General features: G+C 27.4%; 1 protein-coding gene across 5 annotated transcripts in view; it reads left to right on the top strand.

Annotated features, from left to right (window-relative positions):
• Positions 1–21,012, top strand: part of LOC119687492 (P protein) — a 150,893-nt gene extending 129,881 nt beyond the window's left edge. For 3 of the 5 annotated variants that reach the window (XM_038101828.1, XM_038101827.1, XM_038101829.1), the window contains exons 2-12: positions 9,068–9,174; positions 14,564–14,705; positions 15,188–15,245; positions 15,331–15,469; positions 15,543–16,189; positions 16,751–17,005; positions 17,244–17,573; positions 17,643–17,990; positions 18,467–18,614; positions 18,698–18,791; positions 20,736–20,820. In XM_038101828.1, the coding sequence (XP_037957756.1) occupies positions 9,068–9,174; positions 14,564–14,705; positions 15,188–15,245; positions 15,331–15,469; positions 15,543–16,189; positions 16,751–17,005; positions 17,244–17,573; positions 17,643–17,990; positions 18,467–18,614; positions 18,698–18,791; positions 20,736–20,820 (2,353 nt within the window). Of the gene's footprint in view, positions 1–8,249; positions 8,614–9,067; positions 9,175–14,563; positions 14,706–15,187; positions 15,246–15,330; positions 15,470–15,542; positions 16,190–16,750; positions 17,006–17,243; positions 17,574–17,642; positions 17,991–18,466; positions 18,615–18,697; positions 18,792–20,735 lie in introns of those variants that run through there. The other 2 variants (XM_038101830.1, XM_038101826.1) reach the window with 2 other exon arrangements.
• The last annotated feature ends 774 nt before the right edge of the window (positions 21,013–21,786 follow it).

The following is a 21,786-nucleotide window of genomic DNA, read 5'->3' as shown; positions in this document are numbered from 1 at the left end:
AAATTTATTGTTGAGAGACGATCCATGTGTTGAAATTTTGTGAGTTGATTCATTAACAAAGACATCCAGTAGTAGAAGAATCTGATTATAAATGTTAAACAGTTTTTTTTTATCAAAAGTTTTCTCTATAAATATTTATGCACCCTGTAATTTACTACAGCTTATCTTGGCAACAATCATCCGTTATGAATTCAATTTTTAAAAGTAACAGATTTCATATATATATTATACTATATATAACACATCTTAAGTTGATCAAGTTATCGTAACGCCATGATGGATAGTTCGGAGATGTGCTTGTGTTATGTCTTCATTGAGATCCACCGATAACGAAGTGTAATGAGCTCAGCTAATGTTTTCTTTCTTGTGGATGCGCATAGGTGACATGCGCCTGCTAAGTGCCTACTAAGTGACTGTCATCGATGCACCCTTAAATCCATAGGTAACAGGTGTAAATAAGGGGTTTTCTATTGAAAATCATTATTGTCATTGCTATGTTATTTGTTTAGAACCTAGCCTTGTTTACTAAATTCTTCGATACTTCTTTTATTCTATACATCTTCTTTTGACTTTTCTCTCCAGTGATTAAGGTTCAACTCCCTGCGATCTTGCTGCAAACAATCAGTCCATCCTTTGATGGTCATCCTCATTTTCTTATACTTCTAAATTCTTATAATGTGCTCCATCTATTTCAAGCGTTGTTTTTATGGTATATGTCTTAGATGTATGGGTAAAATTTTTATCGATGGCTTTTACGAAGAAGAAGTACTAAACTTTTAATGAATAATTTATATAAAAAATTAATTTTATTTTATTTTAAATTGAACCATACTAACTCTCTGCTGTTCTTTATCATGATGTTGAATGTTTTTTTTTATTTAGATATATAATACATTAATATCCACTTATCTGTCTCTACCATATTAGTTAGATATCTTGATAGTTTGGTCTTTACCTGATATCACTTGTTTCTTGAAACTAGTATGTTCGACAGTTTATGAGGTTATCTATTTCACCTAAAGTAGAATTTTTATACAATAGTAGAAACTAAATTCTAACAATGATTTATATATTTGTTTGTTGGTGTTAAAATTCATATAAAACAACTACTATAATTTTTGATAGAATTGTTTTATCTATCATAATCTGCAGTAAAGCATGTTATCAAAATTTTTATTAGGAATTGGTTTTTGTTTGTTAACATTTATTGTGAGTTTATTATACTATTTTGTCATCAATAAAAACAATAAACTATGTTTGCAAATTTTAAAAACGTTTTTATTAGAGCAATCCAGACATTAAGTATATTTTGCCAATTTTATTACCGAAACATTTACCCAGTACAAAAATAGTAGACTAATTGACAAACAAAACACATTAATAGAATAAATAATAGAATAGTCCAAATAATAGATGAAATATTAGAAAATAAAATAAATATTAAAAAAAATGGAATATATAATAGAATAAATAATAGAACAGATTATATAACTTAATGCAAGAAATCAGGAAAAAAGAGAGTAGTACCATAAGTATATTTAATAATCAGGAAAAAAGAGAGTAGTTCCATAAGTATATTTAATAATATAATTACTAAAAGTGTTCGGGCCCTAATTAAAATGAAGTATGCTTTAATATGTTTCATTAGGTTTAAAATTATCTCATGCGATCGGCAGAGAGATACATTAAATTGTTCGGTTTCAACGTAATACTTATAGACCTTTGGGTGTTTACCGTTTATTGTTAACACCAATATACACGTAATTTAGTTGTAGTCATATTATGTAGTATTAGGCACTACGGGCTCGGCCTGTGGTTGGATCCTTTAGCTGTGAATACAGTTTCGTAGTCTATTTGTCTTACCACTATTAGAAGACTATTTTGGTTAGTAAAAAAAAAAATTTTCCACGCTTGCAAATGAAAGAATTTTAACAAGCTCTATGCCTTGACATAGATCAAACTAAAGCCTTGACTATACTAGGTGGCAGTTTCTGTAATTTTTGTTTGAGCCCGAAAAAGAGTTGGTGGGAAAGCTAGCAGAAAATTGATGATTACGATTTGGAGGAAGGAAAGAGACTTTCGTTACCTTACAAGTGATAGACCTTTATGATCTGCTTCTTTGTATTTTTTGGAGGATGTACCAGATCATTAATATATATTAATATATAATATAATATATATGCATGTTTGACAGTCATGTTGATATCAATGTGATTGTTCAGTAGTAATTGTGTGTCAAGCTTAGCGAGCACGTCAGTATCTTACTTCGTTTTATGACACTATCAGGTACTCATCAATGTTACTCATTGATTAAATGGTTTTCTTGTAAAGTACCAATTACTTTTAGTGAGAAATATTCAAAGTTCAAGAGAAGATAATTAAAGTTCTTATTCACATATAAAAAGTGATAATAAAATAAAAATTTTCAATAATCAAATACTTTATTTTAAATAAAAAACTACTACAAATTTTAATTGCAATGAGACATTGCAATACTGATATATATGACAGTTTCGTTAAACATTGAAACTAATTTGTTTTGATATATATCATAATAATAGATTATTTGTGTTGCCAATAATTTATTTACGTTATTAAAAATCAATTTATTATTATCGAAAAGTTAGTTTGACATAACGCCGCGTATCTTGGAAAGTAATTGATCAATTACCTCACAAAATACATTCCGCAATTTACCACTGAGCCATTGTTTATTAATTCAATTAAATTTCCATTATTGAAGTGATGTGATTTAACCGTCCGATGCCAATTGGACTATTGCATTGCACAGCAAAAATAAAGTTTCTTATCATTAAAATATAGCCTGAGTTTTATGAGAGTCTCGTGAGTAATCAAATCTATATCATACGTACTTTAAAAGAATCCAATAACAACTATTTTAATAATATTCCAAACCAAATCTGCGATATCATATATGCCTTGCACTGTTGATTAGAACCAACTAAACAGGAAAAATATCATTATTTCAAGAAACTGTGTATAAGGTTTTGTAAATAATAAAGTTGGAATAAGCCACTCTATTAGTAACGGATTAATCACCCTTAATTCGGGTGTTCCAAAAGACCTGATCAAAAGTTTATATTATAATTTCTTATAAATCAGATATGATAATACTGTTCTATTTTGTGGACATGTATAAAAACACTTGAAGATAAGGTTTTAATATATATCTTTACATAAGTTTTATTGAAATATTTTCCAAAACTATTAATACTAATATATATTACAGTTATAAATTTAGAACACTTTTAATAATAAAATTTCAAATCTATTACTATATCTTACTCTTATTCTTACTATCAGACTGTTAATTCCTGCGATATCTCACTTGTTTGTGTGATCTTAGAACTGTCAATCAGTCTTCACAAAATATGTTCCCATAAGAATAGAAGCAAGATTGTGTTTAATATAGGTATATATAAATTTTCTGAAGTTCTGGTTTTGTTAAAATATAACGGCTTGAAGCTCCAAATGAAGTCTCAAAAAATTAGTTACATTGTTTAAGTAGCATTGTAGACAACCCAATCAGTAATATGTAAGTAGTGCTTTCAATATTCATATGTAAAAGGAACTTGAGTGCCCTAGATGACGGTGTTAAAATTTATTCAAAAGCGCTTGATCTCAACTGCTTTAATAAGTAGAAAACAGTTAAGAAAAAAAAGCCATGAGAACAGAAATGTAGTACCGATGCTATATTTTCTTATAAGAAGAGTAAGAAGATAGAATTTAATCATTCTTAGAAAAGAACGACCACATATGATCTTATCGGATCTTATCCCAGCTATCGGATTATAAAGATTTTCTACTCAGATCGTATCGCAAGGTGTGCAATACAGAAAACTTATTATTTAAATGAACAAATTTATTGAAGCTGATTTAAATCTACTAAAAGCACATTTGAGGAATATGTTGAGAAGATTCCAACTATCGAATTATAAAAACTTTCAGAATTCCAGTATTCACGGTATGACACATAGACAGGCTAATATACTTTCACATTTATTGAGGCTGACTTCTCTTCTTGTTTGACTTAAATCTACTAAAAGCACATTTGAGGAATATATTGAGAAGATTCCAACTATCGAATTATAAAAACTTTCAGAATTCCAGTATTCATGACACATAGACATGCTAATATACTTCCAGATTTATTGAGGCTGACTTTTCTTCTTGTTTGATTTTATTTCTTCTGATTTAGTAGTTTGATTTCTTCGTTTAAATAGCAGTGCTCGGTATATTCCTCAATATTTTTTTATCTTATTTCTGATTAGTAAATAAATTAGTACTCACGCGATAATTATAATATTTGTGTTTCGCGTACGAGTTAGAACAGAAATTAAGAGAGTTCTGGGCTCCTAGTGGATCAGAGCACTACGACCATAGTAGACCTTTTATACTGAAGTTTTAGTCTAGTAATCCTTTGTGAAATTCTTTTCATTCTATTTTAACAATTTTTACCATTTTTTTTTTACTTTCTTTACAAATATAATTGCTCAAATAAATATACTAGAGTATCGTAAAGCATTTAATAGGTCTTATATCTCATCTGTAAAGTATGTATAATTTATTTTTTCACATCTTTTCAAATTAGATCATACCGTCTTCTTCAACGTAAATGTGCCAAACTTTTGTTATTTACTTTCTTGATTTCAAGCAATTCGTCAGCTAGAATGTCTAGAATGTCTACTGTTATAATTTGCTATGTGCTGATAACAATGGCATTTTGTCATTCGTTAAATAATTAAATCGTTAAGTTAAGATTCGTCAAATTGTGACGTTTGCCATATAATATATTATTATTTATATTTATTAGATATTTTATCTCTATGGAGTATATTTCGTTATTTACAACTTTTTATGGTTTGAATTACTTGTCGCTCTGATATTAAGTTCCAAATCAGGCACAAGCTATTAATTTTCATTAATTATGCTTGAATTAATTAATTATTATTATAATTAAATAATGATTATTTTTATTATTCTCAATTTTGCGTTCATTTCAAAATACGATTAATTTCGTTTAAATCAATATAATCGTTTGCTGAATTTTCCAATCAGATCAAATGAACCCAGCAATCATTTGCTTGTTTGTTAACTTGACTTTTTATAGACTTTTTACGGTACCTAGATTACGTCTTCTTGATTATGTCTTGAGTGCTCATAATGCAATAACAATATCTTCGTACATACTTATTTATAATTTTTATTAATGAAATTACTTTACTTCCACGTAAAACCTGATAAAAGTTTCTCTTCATATAAAATGAGAAATTATGAGTAAACACGAAGTGACGTACAATTCTGTGCCCACACAGGGACGTAGTTAAAGAAATATTTCCGAAAAACTTCTCATTCAACTGGAATAGAATTTATGGCTATTTTTTTTTATAAGAAAAAATTTAATAAAAATTAATAGTTGACAAAAAATTCCTACTTATCAAAATAGTTAGGACTTGCAATATTTTTTAAGCGTTTTTCGTATTAAGTCCATTTAAAGGACATTGAATATTCAAAAAGTTTATAGGTAAAAGAAGAAAAATCAATTAATTATTCATTCAATGTTATACCAATAATACTATTACCAACCACCAACAATACTTAGAAGTCAAATATTTCTACAATGGTTGTTTGTGTTAACAGTAACTCGATACATATCCTCCCTAGTGTCCTGATCAAATTTTTACTTCTTCTTAGACTGCACTTCTAAAAGTCTTGAGCCTAATTAAGGTTCAGAATTTTACCAAATCCATGGAGTTTATCATTATTTTAACATATCAGAAATATTTTTTTATGTTTTTTTTCGCGCTTTACGCCCCCTTACATATCATGTAACATAATTGAGACATGATTATCAACATCTTTATCATATATACTTCTATATCTCCAATCAATAAGAAACAATTTCTTCCAGCTGGTAATTTTAGTTTGACTAACAAATAAAAATGGATACATAGAGCCAGGTCATGTTAGTGTTGTTCTTTGTCAATCACAGAACGATGTTTTCGTGCCACCGCAGAACACTCAAAAGTATAATTGTGAAACCTATTGATATAAGCAGATCAAGTAAAACAGATCAAGCACGAATTTTGCATTATAATACAATTCAATACTATTAACACACAGTAAAAAATGTTTGTAGCGATATACATATATATATATATTACAAAAGAATGGCTTTATGCAATCGCAGAACACTCAAAAGTATAATTGTATAAACTATTCATAGAAACAGATCAAGTAAAACAGATCGCTTTCGAATTTTGCATTATATAGTGTACAATTTTGCTAACAACACATAGAGAAAGAGGTTTATAGTGAGATACGTATATACAATTATTTACCTATAATTCATTAAATTGGGGAAAAAATTAAAAAATAACATATATTTCTGTTAAAAGAAACTGTATTCATAAAATTAATATTTATTTCTTTTCCATTTTCGACTATTGCAGCTCCTGTTTTTTTCAATTTATATTGAATATATCAATTTATATTGAACTCTATCTTGAGAATAAGAAACGATGTGGTTTCATGTGTAATTTGCATTCTTCAATTCGCATTTCAATCTTGTTCTCCAAATCATAGAATATTGCGGGTTCAATCTTAGTGCCTGTCGAGCAATATTGCTATTAAGTTTTCCAGAAGTACATACTCTTCAGCTCTACTTGCGTTTCTGAATTCTTTCTGTTACTTTGGTTTAATCTATCTGAGTCTAAAGATGGATATTGATTTATATAACTCTATATTTTGAAATGGATTGTATTAGTACTTTTATATGTTTCATATTCATAAGATAGTACTACATATCGGTTTGGAATATACGATATAGGATAAGTTGAATAAAAGCATACCTATTTATCCTTTGTGTTGTCCAAGTATGACAGTGAGTAAATAACAACTACACTAAATGGAAACAATTAGCTATTACTATTATTGATATAGTTTTCGACTGGTGTAGTGGCTGTTGTTATTTCTATCTTTTTATTGTTGTTGTAATATATGAGTGCAATTTATGAAAGTAGGTAAATGACTACTCACTGTTTTTGTTGCTGTCATTATTATTTTCTTAGTTGTGATTGTTATATATATATTTTTATAGGCGCAAAGAGGTATTAAGTTATCTTAAATGTAAATCTAGTCATTTCATTTCATTTAAATAATATTCAAACAAAAAAAAACAACAAAGACGCAACTTTGCTTTGTAGTGCTAAACTAATTAATTATTACTTAGTTCAGCTAAATATTTGATATGTTTGGTTAATTAAGTTGAAGGAATTTTAGAATCTTACCTAATCACTGTTTTTACTGCTTGACAACCGTTGTTCTCTTTGGCTGCTACTCTCTGGTACAAAGAGTGTCTAGTGTCTTCCTTATAATTTGTTTTAACTGATATTGAGAATCCTTACTTCTAGATTGTTACTCTCCTGAATTGCTACAAAGATATGACTTACTTAAGCATTTTACTATTATGTTGGTGACTTAAATATTTTTGTAAATGAGATTGAGAATATTTTCTCTAAGGTTGATACACTCTGGTACAAGGAGTTGACTTACTCTGGTACAAGGAGTAAATTAGAATAATTTATTCTATTTTACTCATATGTTAGTATCTTTCTTAACTTTTGTTTTAACTGTTATTGAGAATTTTTGCTCCTAGACTGCAACTCTCTCATACAAAGAGATGACTTAACATACCTAAGTATAATATTTGAGGTTGTATTCTTTTGTTGGTCTCTTAATTGTTGTTGTAAATGATATTTAGAATATGTTCTCTAAAGAGGTATCAGCTCTGGTACTAAGAGATGAGTTACTTAAGAATAATATGTTAGATTTTATCTTTGTGTTAGTGTCTTCTTTAATTGTGTTGTAAATTACATTCAGGATCTTTGGCCCTTGGATGCTACTCTCTTGTACAAGGTACGTAAGACGAATAAGTTTAGAACAATATGTTATATTTTACCCAAGTAAATCAGTACCTACGCCTCTGTGCTGTCGGCTTATTTGCCAAAATTTGTTCCAAGCGTATTAAATAGCTATCAGTAATGTCATTTGACGTCTTCTTACACTTTTTTTTTATAAACGAACGAGCATGTAATCGTATTAAGACAAATGAGTACGAATATAACTCATTTAGCCTTAGCCAATGTGGATGGTTAAACCTAAATGTATTTTGCTATATCTTAATTTTTTGACACGAACCTTGATTTGCCACTCAGCCAGCAGTAGAACAACGATTATAACGGACCCGAAGCAACGAATAATTTGATTATTTTGATGTTGATAATTGTCATTTAAACCGATTTATTATCAGATAAATATTTGTATCATAATGTCTGCATGTTAATTAATGAATGAATGAATAATGAACGGGTATTTCGGTTCACACCTAATCAGCATTTTGGACGCAAAAATCTCTAACAATACAACAAAATGAAACGTTTCTGCCAACTCTATTTGTATTCCATTGTTCTGCCTCAAGTAGGCAACATAAAGGGTGCTACGTTATTCTAAAAAAAAGAGTCTATTTATTTAGAATTAATTTATTGAAATGTACAGTGCTTATAAGAAAATCGCAACTCGAAAAATTAACGAGTATGTGACAATTTTAATAGTTTTCCATTAATTGACGAAATTTTTAATTCGAAGTTTTGTTTAAATTAATAATTATAAAATATACAAAATTTATTTTAAATGAGACACAAATAAAATATACAAAATTATATTTGAAAAAAATTTTAAAAAATTATTGAAGACATACATAATTAAATAAATAATTGAAAATATTAAATTATTTTTAAAGTGTGAAGTGAAATTGAAATACTTTTAACAGTGCTTATTATAAAATAAAATAAAATAAATTCAATTGAAATTTTTTTAGTATTATTAAAAAAAAAGACCTTTAATTGCAATTATTATTAAAAAGATTAAAAATTTCCGATACTCTTAAATATCATTAAAACAAAAAAAAAATTAAATAAAATAATGCTTATAATAATTAACGTAAAAATAATAATAACAAAAATTTTTTTTTTTATTTAATTTGCAGTGAAGTGACAGAAGGTGCCCTACAAGTATGGCGTGCCCTGCCGGAACGCATACGACAGGACCCGAGCTTAGCGTCATTTCGCCAAGAGCACGAACGTCTTCATGGAGGTAAGTACACGTACTACTAAAATTGTGAAAAATCATTTAAATGAAATTTGTGCCTAAAAAAATGTAAGACAGTGAAAATTTTGCACCATTTTATGCAACCAAATTTTTTTTACCATTTTTTGGTACAACTTGAAACTTTTTAGTTGTTGTTGTGGTGGCCCACAGAGATTAGCTTATGAAATTCTTTTAAGTTAAGGTGGTGAACGGTATTTGCACATCGTAGTTGATGAATGACTGCAGGACATAGACCTAACCTTTCTTAAAACCTTTTTGAAACTTTTTAGTCGAGCATTGCACTGGTAACAACAAAAATTGGTTAAAAATTGATATGAAATATCTGCTCAGGAGAGTTTTAATTGCATATAGTATGATTATGTCAACCACAATAAGATTTTTGTTTTGACTATAAATATCCATTAGGACTTAGAATAAGGCTTGTCGTCAAATTTCGTTTTAAGTATTTTAATCAGCTTGATTTGAAAATAATAAAAAAAAACCCGGTCTTCGTAGAAGGGGTCTTCGAAATGGACATAAATAGTAATTCGCTGCGTCAGTTTTGGATTTGTAGATCCATTTCTATTTACCCTTTTTCATTTGAACTTCTACACATTATTATTATTGGTAAGGGATGTGGCAATGCGATCGTCGGGTCTATTGTGCCCCTTGCAACTTCTAACTTTTTATAAAAACTGTTGTTAATATTATGCCTATTTTGTGTTCATAATCATAATTCTCTTTTGCAGGTGATATATTAAATTTATATTTTAAAAGCCAATAGAATTTTATAGCTCGATTCTTTATTCTTTAAATAAAATTTTTATCAAATTGCAATTTTATGTTATTTTTATAGGGTAGGACACTAAAAAATTTAGATAATAATTTATTTTCTTCATAATTTAAATTTTAGTTGTGCTTTTCGTTTCTTTTATGATTGATATTAATAAAATTTTATTTCGGATTACGTCCCAAATATTTCTAACAAAATACACTAGATTTATTTATATCAATATATTAATACATAATATATTAATACTTTTTAAAAAGTTTAAGTGTTATAATGGTGAATAAAAATTTACAACATTTTTAGAACTTAGTTCGAAAATACTATCTAAAGTGCTCAACGCTTTAGAATAGAACTGAAGTCAGTCAGCACATTCTATTTGAAAGTTAAAAAATATAAAATATGTCGAATTGTTTTTGACTTGATGTGGATTACTTTCACATTGACCTCATAGAAAGTCAGACTCCATATGTCTAATAAAGGGGACTTGAATCGATTAAGATTTTTCGCTCTTAAATGACATTTACTATACATACGTTTTTTGCTGTGCAGTAATAAATTAATAATATATTACTCACAAAAATATAAATTACTTTCAATAATGTTTTTCGAAAATCTTGGGTCTTCTAGATTATGGACTATATTTACAAAAATTGTGAATAATAAGTAAAATTCTGAATAGGTTTTGAAATTGATATTGTAGCTATTATATAGCACAGTTAGATGCTTCGTTGTGTAAAAGCCTGCTTGGTTGGTCTTCTGTACAAATAGTTGGAATTAGAATTAGAGTTGTGATCAGCATCTGACCATCGATAACAAGTATATGTAGTTATTTTTGCCACTCAAACGAGTATATTATTTATTGATCACGACATCTGCGTAAGAAAAGAGTCTTTAGTGATTTTATAAACTATATACAATTATTCAACTAAGCAAAATAAAGCCCATTTAATATAGTTTGTTTATCTATTTCTAAAATAATTAACTTCTATACAAAGAGGAAATCTTATTAGCTAAGTAAACGAAACGCGAATCATATGGTATCAATCGGCTTTATTTAACACTAATTACTATTTTAGGTAAGTGATTAAAAGCTATCTCGCACAGATCTGGGATTATCTTCGTAACATATCTTGGAACAACTGAAATTGGTCGACCTCTCGTGTATCGTACAAGAGTTTTTGTCTTTCCAGTACTTTCAGTGTATTAATAATTTAAGATATAGACATCTTAATATCTTTCAAAGCCACTATTTTAGATTTTTTGGAACCACGCAACTTTTTTTCGCACCCTACATTTTTCACTCCCTTAATAGTTTTTTATTTAAAACTTTATGGGTTTCTACCATATATGGTTTTGAAATTCAACTCTTGTGATTCTAGAAATATCTTATTCATATATCTTAAAATAACCGAAATTGATTAAAAACATTGTACGCGGATCTTTATTTCTTGGAACTGTCATAATAATAATAATCTAAGATAGAGACACCTTTCAAAACGACTACTTAGAGTTTTTTGGACGAGGCTACATTTTTTGGACACTACATTTTTCCCTCCCTTAATAGTAATTCATTTAAAACTTAATGAATTTGTATATGGTTTTAAAATTTTTTCATATCGTTCTAGATATATTTTCTTTACATTGCTCGAAATAATCGAAGTTGATTAAAAATATCGTACATGCGTTTTATTTATTTTAGGATTGCCATAATAGTAATAATAATTTAATGTAGAATTATCTAAATACCTTTTATGTCACTCTCCAGATTTTTATTATACGACAAAATCCTGTTATAAAATTTAGCTATGAATTTATTTTTGATGAGAGGTCCCTCCAGTTCTAAAGTACTTCTTCAATTATTTGACGAAGATTAATTAGTTCATCAGTTAAAGAATGTTGAATGTCAAACAATAATTTTGAAATCGATAGATAATATAAACTTGATGGCATTTTGAAGAAACTGATTAGTCAACAATACATACATATCTTATTTAGATATATCATATATATTGATCATACATTATATATTACTTGTATCTCCAAGATTTTTTTCTGCTTGTTAGATATTAAATTATTTTTAATATCAACATATCAAATAAATCTATTTTAGTATTGTTAATTTTTTTTTGCTATTTTAAAGTTAGAAGTATCCGAATAGCAAAGAAAAGACAAGAACAAAAATTTAGTTAATTTATTATAGCAAAATTTCAATAAATTAATTAAATTTTTGTTCTTGTCTTTTCTTTGCTATTCGACTCTTTCTATATTTTATTATTATTATTAATTTAAAATAAAAAGTACATGTACAACTTTCTAATATACTTTCAAAAAAAACCCGAAATGATAGATTGTTTTTTATTGAAGTGTAACTGTTAAATCGTATGTATGGCGTGTCAAATTCTTTAAATTTCACAACGATTATATTCTTTATAAATATAATATACTCAGATATTGGCTGATAGGAGCTCTTCAAGTCGAACACTCCAAATGTTGCGCTCAATATCTGGTACGACATCAGAGTTGAGTGCTCAAAACAAAGTGCAATAAATGGCAAATCAATAAAACAAACATTTGCACACCTCCAATTAGGAGCGATAAGTCGGTGACATATCGTGCGATAAAGTCAATTCTGAACATTTTATAAGATTAATGAAATTAATTAGATTCGCATTAATAATGATTTAATATACGTACGAAATGATTTGATGTGTATTATTTACAATTTAAATAACATTTAAAAATTATAGTTATTACGTATTTTGGTAAATGAGATAAATTCCACTGCGGTTTGATATGATATCAATTTTTTTTAAAGTAGTGATTGTCCAACAAAATAATATTAGTTTTAAGTTTTTATTCTTGATTATAATAACATCTATACAAAGTATAATGACGTGGATAGAACTATAGATATAGAAACATTAAAAATTTTTAATATACATATTTTTTTCTATTCTTTTGTTTTTTGTGCAGAACTCTGAACTCCTTTCCATCCCTTTTTTTAGAATATATAGATAGACTTTAAAAATAGTTTAATGGGGTTTTATATTGGGGCTGTCAATCACATAAATTTCGGATGTTGTTCAGTACAGCGGTTTTTTTCAGTGGTTCTTAACAGTGGTTATTTACAGTAGTTCAGTACAGTGTTTTAGTACAGTGGTTCAGTATAGTGGTTCAGTATAGTGGTTCAGTACAGTAGTTCAGTACAGTAGTTCAGTATTCAGTACAGTGGTTCAGTACAGTGGTTCAGTACAGTAGTTCAGTACAGTGGTTCAGTATAGTATAAACCATTCCAACCATAACCGAGATTGTTTCCATTTTTAGCAGAAAATATATTCCAAAAATTTTTTAAATCTATTTTATTTAAACTTTTTCTTAACTTTAGAACTATTCCATCACGTTATGTGAAAAAAAAATTCACTTAAGAAATTGGATGAAAAAAATGGATGGAGCTAGAACAGTTTTGATCAGACGTCTAAAAGTACACTATTTTGGATTCATTAATCAATATTTTTTCATGAAACTAAAATATAATTATTACAATGTTTTCTCTTAAAATCTGCAAAGGCCTCCTTAAATGAAACGGCAAGTCTGAGCCTTTTAAATAAGACTCGGTGAAAACTTCATTTTTCTAGACAATGCTATTTCTTCTGACCATTCTTTTAACGACTGCAAGTTAATAAAAATTCGTGGCTGTCAGATGTGAAACATTTTTTGGGTGAGACAAAAATTGGAAGTGCATTTCTTGTATAGTTTACTAGTTATTTGTTTTCAGTGGAATGTCAGTGTAATCATTTTACATTATTCAGTCTTTGGACTTGGCACCTATCTTTAAATTAACCCAATGTAAAATAATTTTATCCATTTTTCAATTTAAGACTAAGTATGTCAGTGTCATTTTCTAGTACTTCTAGTACTAATATCCAATATTAATAATTTACTAACATAAATTTATCACTTTTAATCTTAATGATGATCTATACTCCGAAGAGAATTCTTTATATCTTCTTCTACTATTTATATATATTATTTTATTTACTAAATCATATTTATTCAGTTTGACTGTGATCTCAATAATTTCATTTCCCATGCAATATAGTCTATAGTTGTATTTACACAATTTCTATAATATATATCTGTTGATATAGTTTTTTTATACTTCTAAACAAAAATCATAATATATGTATATATATATGGTTTTATAAACTGATGTTTGTAGTACATTTGCTTCCTTCTCGTATAATTAAATCCATTTTTGCAGTTATATTTTTTTGTAGACATTCTATCACCATATCTTCAAGTACCGATATGATCAAACTTTAATCACGATTCAATCCATCCTTAAATCTCTTTGTACTAAGTATCCCAAAATGAAATAGTTAATCTACATTAATAAATTAGAAATTAATTTAGTTTAAAGAATGATACCTATATTGTCCTTAAAGCTGTTATCAATAAATCAGTATGTTCTACTAGTTTTGTTTAATATCTTGTCCTAAAAATAATTACTATGAACATTTTTATATAATTTATCTGTTCATTTATCCTTCAGATCCTAAAATATAGCAAGAATTATATTAATAATTATACGTATTATTTTTATAGGTTACGAACCACCAGATGTGGATCCACTACCCTCAGAAGATGTTGATGAGAATGAAGAAAAGGGAAAGAACTCAAACGTATTTTCACAAATTGGCATAAATGTAACCAACGAAATGGGGCAAGTACGAATATTGAATGGAAGGTAAGCAAAGCTCCAGAACAAATGAATACTTAATATATAATATTACATAATAGTATTAAAAAAATAATGTTCTATTTTAAAATTATTAATATTAAATATTTAATTATTTAAAAATAATTTTATTAAATATTATACTATTATATTTAATGATGAATTAAATATAAAATTAATAGTTCATTATCAAACTAAATATTTTATCATAAACTTATTAAATATTATAATTATTAATTAATTAATAAATAGTAATAAAATTATTCAATTATTTATTATTTATAATAACTTTCTTAAATATTACTGATATAATACTTATTAATTGTATAATAAATAATAATAAAATTATTCACTTATGTATGTATAATAAACTTATTAAATATTGTAGATATCATATATATTTATTGAATAATATATAACAATAAAATTATTAACTTATATATATAAATGTACTGTTAATTTTATACTTACTAATGTGCCATTTTTTATAGAGATGTGGAGAACAATGCCGAAGATCAACCTGATGATACGGATGGCCATTCAAGCAAGGTAAACATTAACTTCCTTATTATATCAATTGTTTTTATAAAATCTTTTCTATATATAATATTTTATTAATGTGTTTTATTTAAAGGCAAAAAATTATTTAAAATGGCTTAAGATATCAATTCTATTAGTGGTCTGGTGCGTATTTACTGCATTCCTAATGTCAACCAACGAGCATGTCGACGAATTAAAGCTTATAACTGTACCCAAAAAAGGATCTGATAAAGGTACGTACAAAAATATATACAAGATAATATTCTATTTATTTAAATATTTTATATTTTATTCATATTTACATAGTTTTTCCCATCACAACATCAACATTAAATCGCCTTGGTTTAAAGCTGAAAGGATCATTTCGTTTGCAGGAAGTTGATACGGCCATTGATAAGTTAAACCCACCACAACTACGAGTACATATTGAACGTAGCTACTTCAATGCTAGTGGCTATGAGATACATCGTGAAAATGTCTCCAGCCTTTGGAAACTAGATATAGTGTATCCGAATGAACTTGATAGTACAAAAGAGACAAGTAAAGGTTTTATATATGAAATATTTCCGATAAATGAAGATTGGGCACAACAAAGCAATTTTTCGGAGCTTAATTTACACTTTATAACAACCATAGATTCCGAATTTCCATTGCAAATATCTCTAGATGAATCACCGATATATAAGAAGGAAGGTGTTATCTATGCAGCTTTGGTATTGTGTGGATTGTATGTTATGATCATTTGGGAAATTGTTAATCGTACATTTGCTGCAATAATTGCTTCAACACTGTCTGTGGGTATTTTGGCAGCACTGAATTCTAGACCATCTATGGCTACAATTATGGGTTGGATAGATGTGGAGACGTTGTTATTATTATTTGGAATGATGATTTTAGTTGCGATATTATCGGAAACCGGTATATTTGATTATTTGGCTGTGTATGCTTATAAGGTAATTATAATTTTAAAATAATATTCATTGAATAAGTTCTTGTGTCATTATTTTTATAATATATATAATTTCATCTACCTAAGTTTTGAAAAGAAAAAAAGGCTATGATAAGTTAGTTTAGTTAACAAAACTGACTTGGTCCTGGACGTAGAAACGTAACAGTATCCTAAGCAGTTTGTGTGAAACAGCTTATCTATATGAATAATTATACATTTATACATCTCTTTTAAATTGTTCTACTTTATATTTATACAGTTGTAGTTATTAAAATAATCTTTTAAACTATTAGTTTCTTAAATGTGTTTTTGATTTGTAATTATTTCGAGAGAGAGATTGCTACTATATCTTAATTTCAACTTAAGACTGCTAAGTACGTCATAACTTAGTTTGATAATCATAAATGGACATTATCAGTTCTTTAATCGTTCTGATAATTGGTTGATAATTTATAAATAAATTCAATTTGTTAAAATTTTTGATCAATCAGTCAAATTATTTTTCCGTTAATAAGTGCTATGACTTTTTTAATTACTTTAACATTATTTTTGTTGTTTTTTTTAGATAACGACTGGTCACGTTTGGCCACTTATAAACTGCTTATGTTTGTTTACTGCTATATTATCGTCTTTCTTGGATAATGTGACGACCGTACTACTTATGACGCCAGTAACTATACGCTTATGTGAAGTGATGTCACTGAATCCGGTACCGATATTAATGTGCATGGTCATCTATTCAAATATCGGTGGTGCTTTAACTCCGGTCGGTGATCCACCAAATGTTATAATTGCTTCAAATAACTATGTAAATAAAAATGTAAGTAAAAACAAGATAAACATATAATTTCACAGAATCTTTAAAACTCTTTGAAAAGATCGTAATCTATCTATATAATAGATAGATGGATTCATGTCGCAGTGCTTTTTGGTCTGTCATAATAATATCATCTATAAATTTAATTTATTTATTTCATGTGGACGTTACATGTTAGAGTCCAACTTATTTTACTTATAAAAAATTTAATTGATCTTATCATTCTCTTCCCAACTGATAGGGTGTCAATTTTGCCGTCTTCACACTACACATGTTGCCCGCCATCATATTGGTTATGTTGCAGAGTTATTTGCAATTACGTTTCAAATTTCGTCATATCAGCGATCTACAATTTAAGGACTCACCCGAAGTAGAAGAACTGCGACATGAGATACATGTATGGAAACGTGCTGCTGCTAGCTTATCTGCCTACTCGAAGGACGAGGACTTGGTGCGCGAGACATTAATGAAGAAAGTCAATCGTCTAAAGCGCAGTTTGAAGAAGCGCATGGCTGCCGCTATAGAACCTACCTCAAATTATGAACAAACTTTACAGAATCTTCAAGCAAAAGTAATTATTCCTTAAAAATGAAATTAAATTAAAAATAAATAATAATACTATAATAATTTTTTATTTCAGTATCCAATACGTAATAAGTCATTGTTAATAAAGTGCAGTGCTGCTTTGATTTTTGTTATCGGTTTGTTCTTTTTGCATTCCGTGCCAGAGTTACAACGTCTTTCATTGGGCTGGACCGCATTGTTAGGTGCCATATTTTTGATTATATTGGCTGATATTGAAGATATGGAAGCTATATTGGCACGTGTTGAATGGTCAACATTATTGTTCTTTGCTGCATTATTTATACTTATGGAAGCTCTATCAGAATTGGGTTTGATTGAATGGATTGGTAATATGACCGAAAATGTAATATTGGGCGTTAGTGAGGAATCACGTTTGATGGTTGCCATTTTAATTATATTATGGGTATGTGAAAATGAAGTTTATTATTAATATTAACATATATATGTTATTATTGTTATTATTTTTATTATTAAGAACCATTCCGATAGAAGTCTTAAATGACTAATAGGGACCCTACCTCGAAATAATGCTTACGTAGTCCAGAGGTAGGATAAGGTCTCTAGGAATGAGGAGGTGTTAATTATTATCATATAATTAATAAATAATATTAATTTCAATAGAAATTTGGATAAAATTATGTATTATATGAATTACTGTTTTTGATCTGATATATAAATGACGTGTCTTATAAAAATCTATATCTCCAATTCGAAGTAATAATTATCATACGAAATATCATAAAATATTATAGTAATTTCTGTGAAGATTTAAATGTTATATTATGTTATATTGATACAAACAATTTATTAAATATAATATATATAATTGTATATATAATAATATATTTATATATATGAACATGTTTTATTTTTTTATAGGTTTCAGCAATTGCTTCAGCTTTTGTAGACAATATACCTTTAACTACAATGATGGTAAAAATTACCATTTCTTTGGCTCAAAATAGCACATTGAATTTGCCTTTACAACCACTGGTATGGGCTTTAGCACTCGGTGCTTGCCTTGGCGGTATGATGATTTATATTTTTTTTATATTTTATTTAATTATTGAATATAATTTTATTAAATATAATTATTATTTTTATTTTCAGGCAATGGTACACTTATTGGCGCCTCTGCAAATGTAGTTTGTGCAGGTGTTGCTGAGCAACATGGTTACAAATTTACTTTCCTAGAATTTTTCAAGTAAGTTTACAGAACCTACAGACTTTCTGGTATTACCAATCATAAATTTTTATTGACAAACGTAACTATTTTCTAATCAAAGTGTTAATATATAATAAATATGTGCCATTTGAAGATATATCACCGACCATATTGACAATTTCATAGTTTTTTTTCTTCAAACAACGACAAATAGATTGTTGTTTGAGATTAAAATGTACAATATAGAATATAGAGTATATTTTTAATTTTATTTTTCAATTAGTCATTAAATTGTTTTCTTGCTCATAAGTTTGAAGGCCCGTTTCATTTATTTCACTTCAGCAAAAACACAATGAACTACACATTTTTTTCGAAAGATTTGTGATATCTAATCGATGCACTAAAATATGTTGTTTATTTAATTTAGTGATATGGATTAGATTAGTTTCTTGTGAATAAAAATATTCTATGAGAATTAAAGATTTGTTGGCTTTTTTTAAATATATAAAATGTAAAAAGACTTGTATATAGTCTTCAATAGTGTTAAAAAAATTCTGTATAGTTTTATGATAGAGTCTTCTTCGATATCACTAATTTATATACTGAATTTATGTGACATGTTTCCTTCTAATCTTTTAATTCAATTTATTTTTAACCATGTCATTTTGTTGTTGTAATGTGTTTTTAAAAGGAAGAATGATACTTCGCCATCTCAGAAGACGATATAACCTCATTCGCCGTCAAGACTGCATTCTCGTTTTAACGAGAATTTAAGAATTGTAGCACATATCGTTTTTCGAAACGATCAATGGGTGGTTTTTCGAAATCAACCTTTGCTGACTACTATGTGGTTCTAATTTCCCGAATATTCTTAAGCCTTAAGCTATTAAAATAAATATAAATAAATATTAAAAATATTTTAAAATTCTAATTGTTACTTCATTAAAATCTATATATCTTCAATGATGATTACTATATCATGCAAACACATACCTGCTTGTCGAGTCTCATTAGGGGATGTTGAACGATTCTTGGTCGTCGTTGACGGGCTCCGGGCTCCGAGACGTAGACCCGACCGTTCGTGGAACCCTTCTCCTTCATTACCCACTTAACTTTTATCCTATTTCCCTACGCATGTAATCGTCTTGCGTTTCCTTTCATGTTTATCTGCTTACAGGTCCCGGCGGGTTACAACAACAACAACAACGACTATATCCTTTAAAACATCAATTTATACTCTCATTGGTATAACCTTACATGTGTATTTTTCTAATGTTTTTATTTGAATATTTTGCATATTAAAATTATCTTATAACAAAGTAGTAATAACAAGATTAAAATGTATGTTTTAGTCGGCAGTTAAGATTAATGGGAAGTTCACTTTATTGTGACGTTGCCTCATCATGCAATCCTAGTAAAACCATTATTTCCCACAAAACCATCTCAAAAGTCTATCTATTTTGATACTCTATGTATTTTAAAAACAGATACCCCAAATATTTTTGTCTAACTCGAAAAAAAAAGAATTGTAGAGTGACAAAATATATATCCACAACTGTCCCCATCTCTAAGCTAATAAAAAATTCTAGACATTTCAAAGTATTCAGCTTCTAGTCTGACAACATATCTACCAATTAGTAAGGATTGTATTAAAAATTTAATTCAGTATAGTTAATAGATATAGACAGATAAAGAGAAGTAGTAGATTATAAATATATCGCTACTACAATGTTTTATAATGGTTTTAATATTCCTTTAATTTTACTTGGGTCATATATCTTGCGATCATATACACTTAGCAGAAAAAGTCTACGTTCACCTATAAAATTTTTTTTGAAATTTCGCATAACTTATTTAATTTTTACTCAAATTAGAAGAAGTTAAGGTGCCGATTTTTTTAACTACATAATATTATATATAAATAATAATAAAACATTTTTAGTATTTTTAATATTAATAAACTATTATTCTTTTTAATTACAGAGTTGGTTTTCCTGTCATGATTGGCAGCATCTTTGTATCAACAGCATATCTTATAATTTCTCATGTGGTCTTTTCGTGGCATTGATAAAAGTCCGAAGAATTGGTGTTCTCATTATAGGATGTTCAACCAATTCTTCACTGCACACAGATACCTCGTATACCGCAAAGGGAAGTTACTATGCACGAGCTTGCACACATCCAGAGACACATATATATATATATATTTTAATATAATTCGAATAGTATAAAATTAAATTAATTTATTATAATAAAATAATTAAATTATTTATAAAAACTAAGAAAACAAAGGAAATTAAAAAACAAATTATGTTTTTAATAAACTCTGGAACCAAATTGCAACTAAAACGAAGAATTTCATCAATAGGGAATTACTTAAATCTAGTTGAAATTAGTTTGAATTAAATAAAAATGTGAAGAAGTTATACATATTATAGAGAAAGAGGATATTTTTACACAAGTACTTTAGTCTGATTTGTGCGCAAAATTGAAATTGTGTATAATTGAATAAGGAGAAAATATTTATAAAATGTCTATTAGCAAAAAAAAAAAATCAAAATTTATTCAATTAAAATTGAGTAACAAAATTTAAAAAAAACTATTTATAAAATATTAAAAAATTTTATTAAAAATAAAAAAATAAACTCATGTAATCGTTTTAGTTATAATTTCGGTCTTTCATACATGTGAATTTTTTTTTATATTAAATAAGACAGCCATATATTATTTAAAAACCTGAAAAATATTAAATAAATAAATAAATTTGTACTAGAATTGTTATTATTATTATTATTTGTTATAGCAAAATATTAAGAGATGAGGTGTATGTAAAATAAAGAAATTTTTACTATATAAAAATAAAAACAAAATTATTGAAAAGTAACTAAATTATTATTATAAATGACAAAACAAAGAACACATTAAATCTGATTGATTCAATTATATTTACTTTAGTTTATTACTTTTGTTATAAAATTATTTTTAGGTAAAATGTCTATAGATTATTATATAAATATTATGTTATTTACACATA

This window comes from Teleopsis dalmanni, chromosome X (genome assembly GCF_002237135.1).
Source record: "Teleopsis dalmanni isolate 2A chromosome X, ASM223713v2, whole genome shotgun sequence".
Taxonomy (NCBI): domain Eukaryota; kingdom Metazoa; phylum Arthropoda; class Insecta; order Diptera; family Diopsidae; genus Teleopsis; species Teleopsis dalmanni.
The sequence above is the reverse complement of the archived record's forward strand: the minus strand, read 5'-3'. Positions and strand labels throughout refer to the sequence as shown.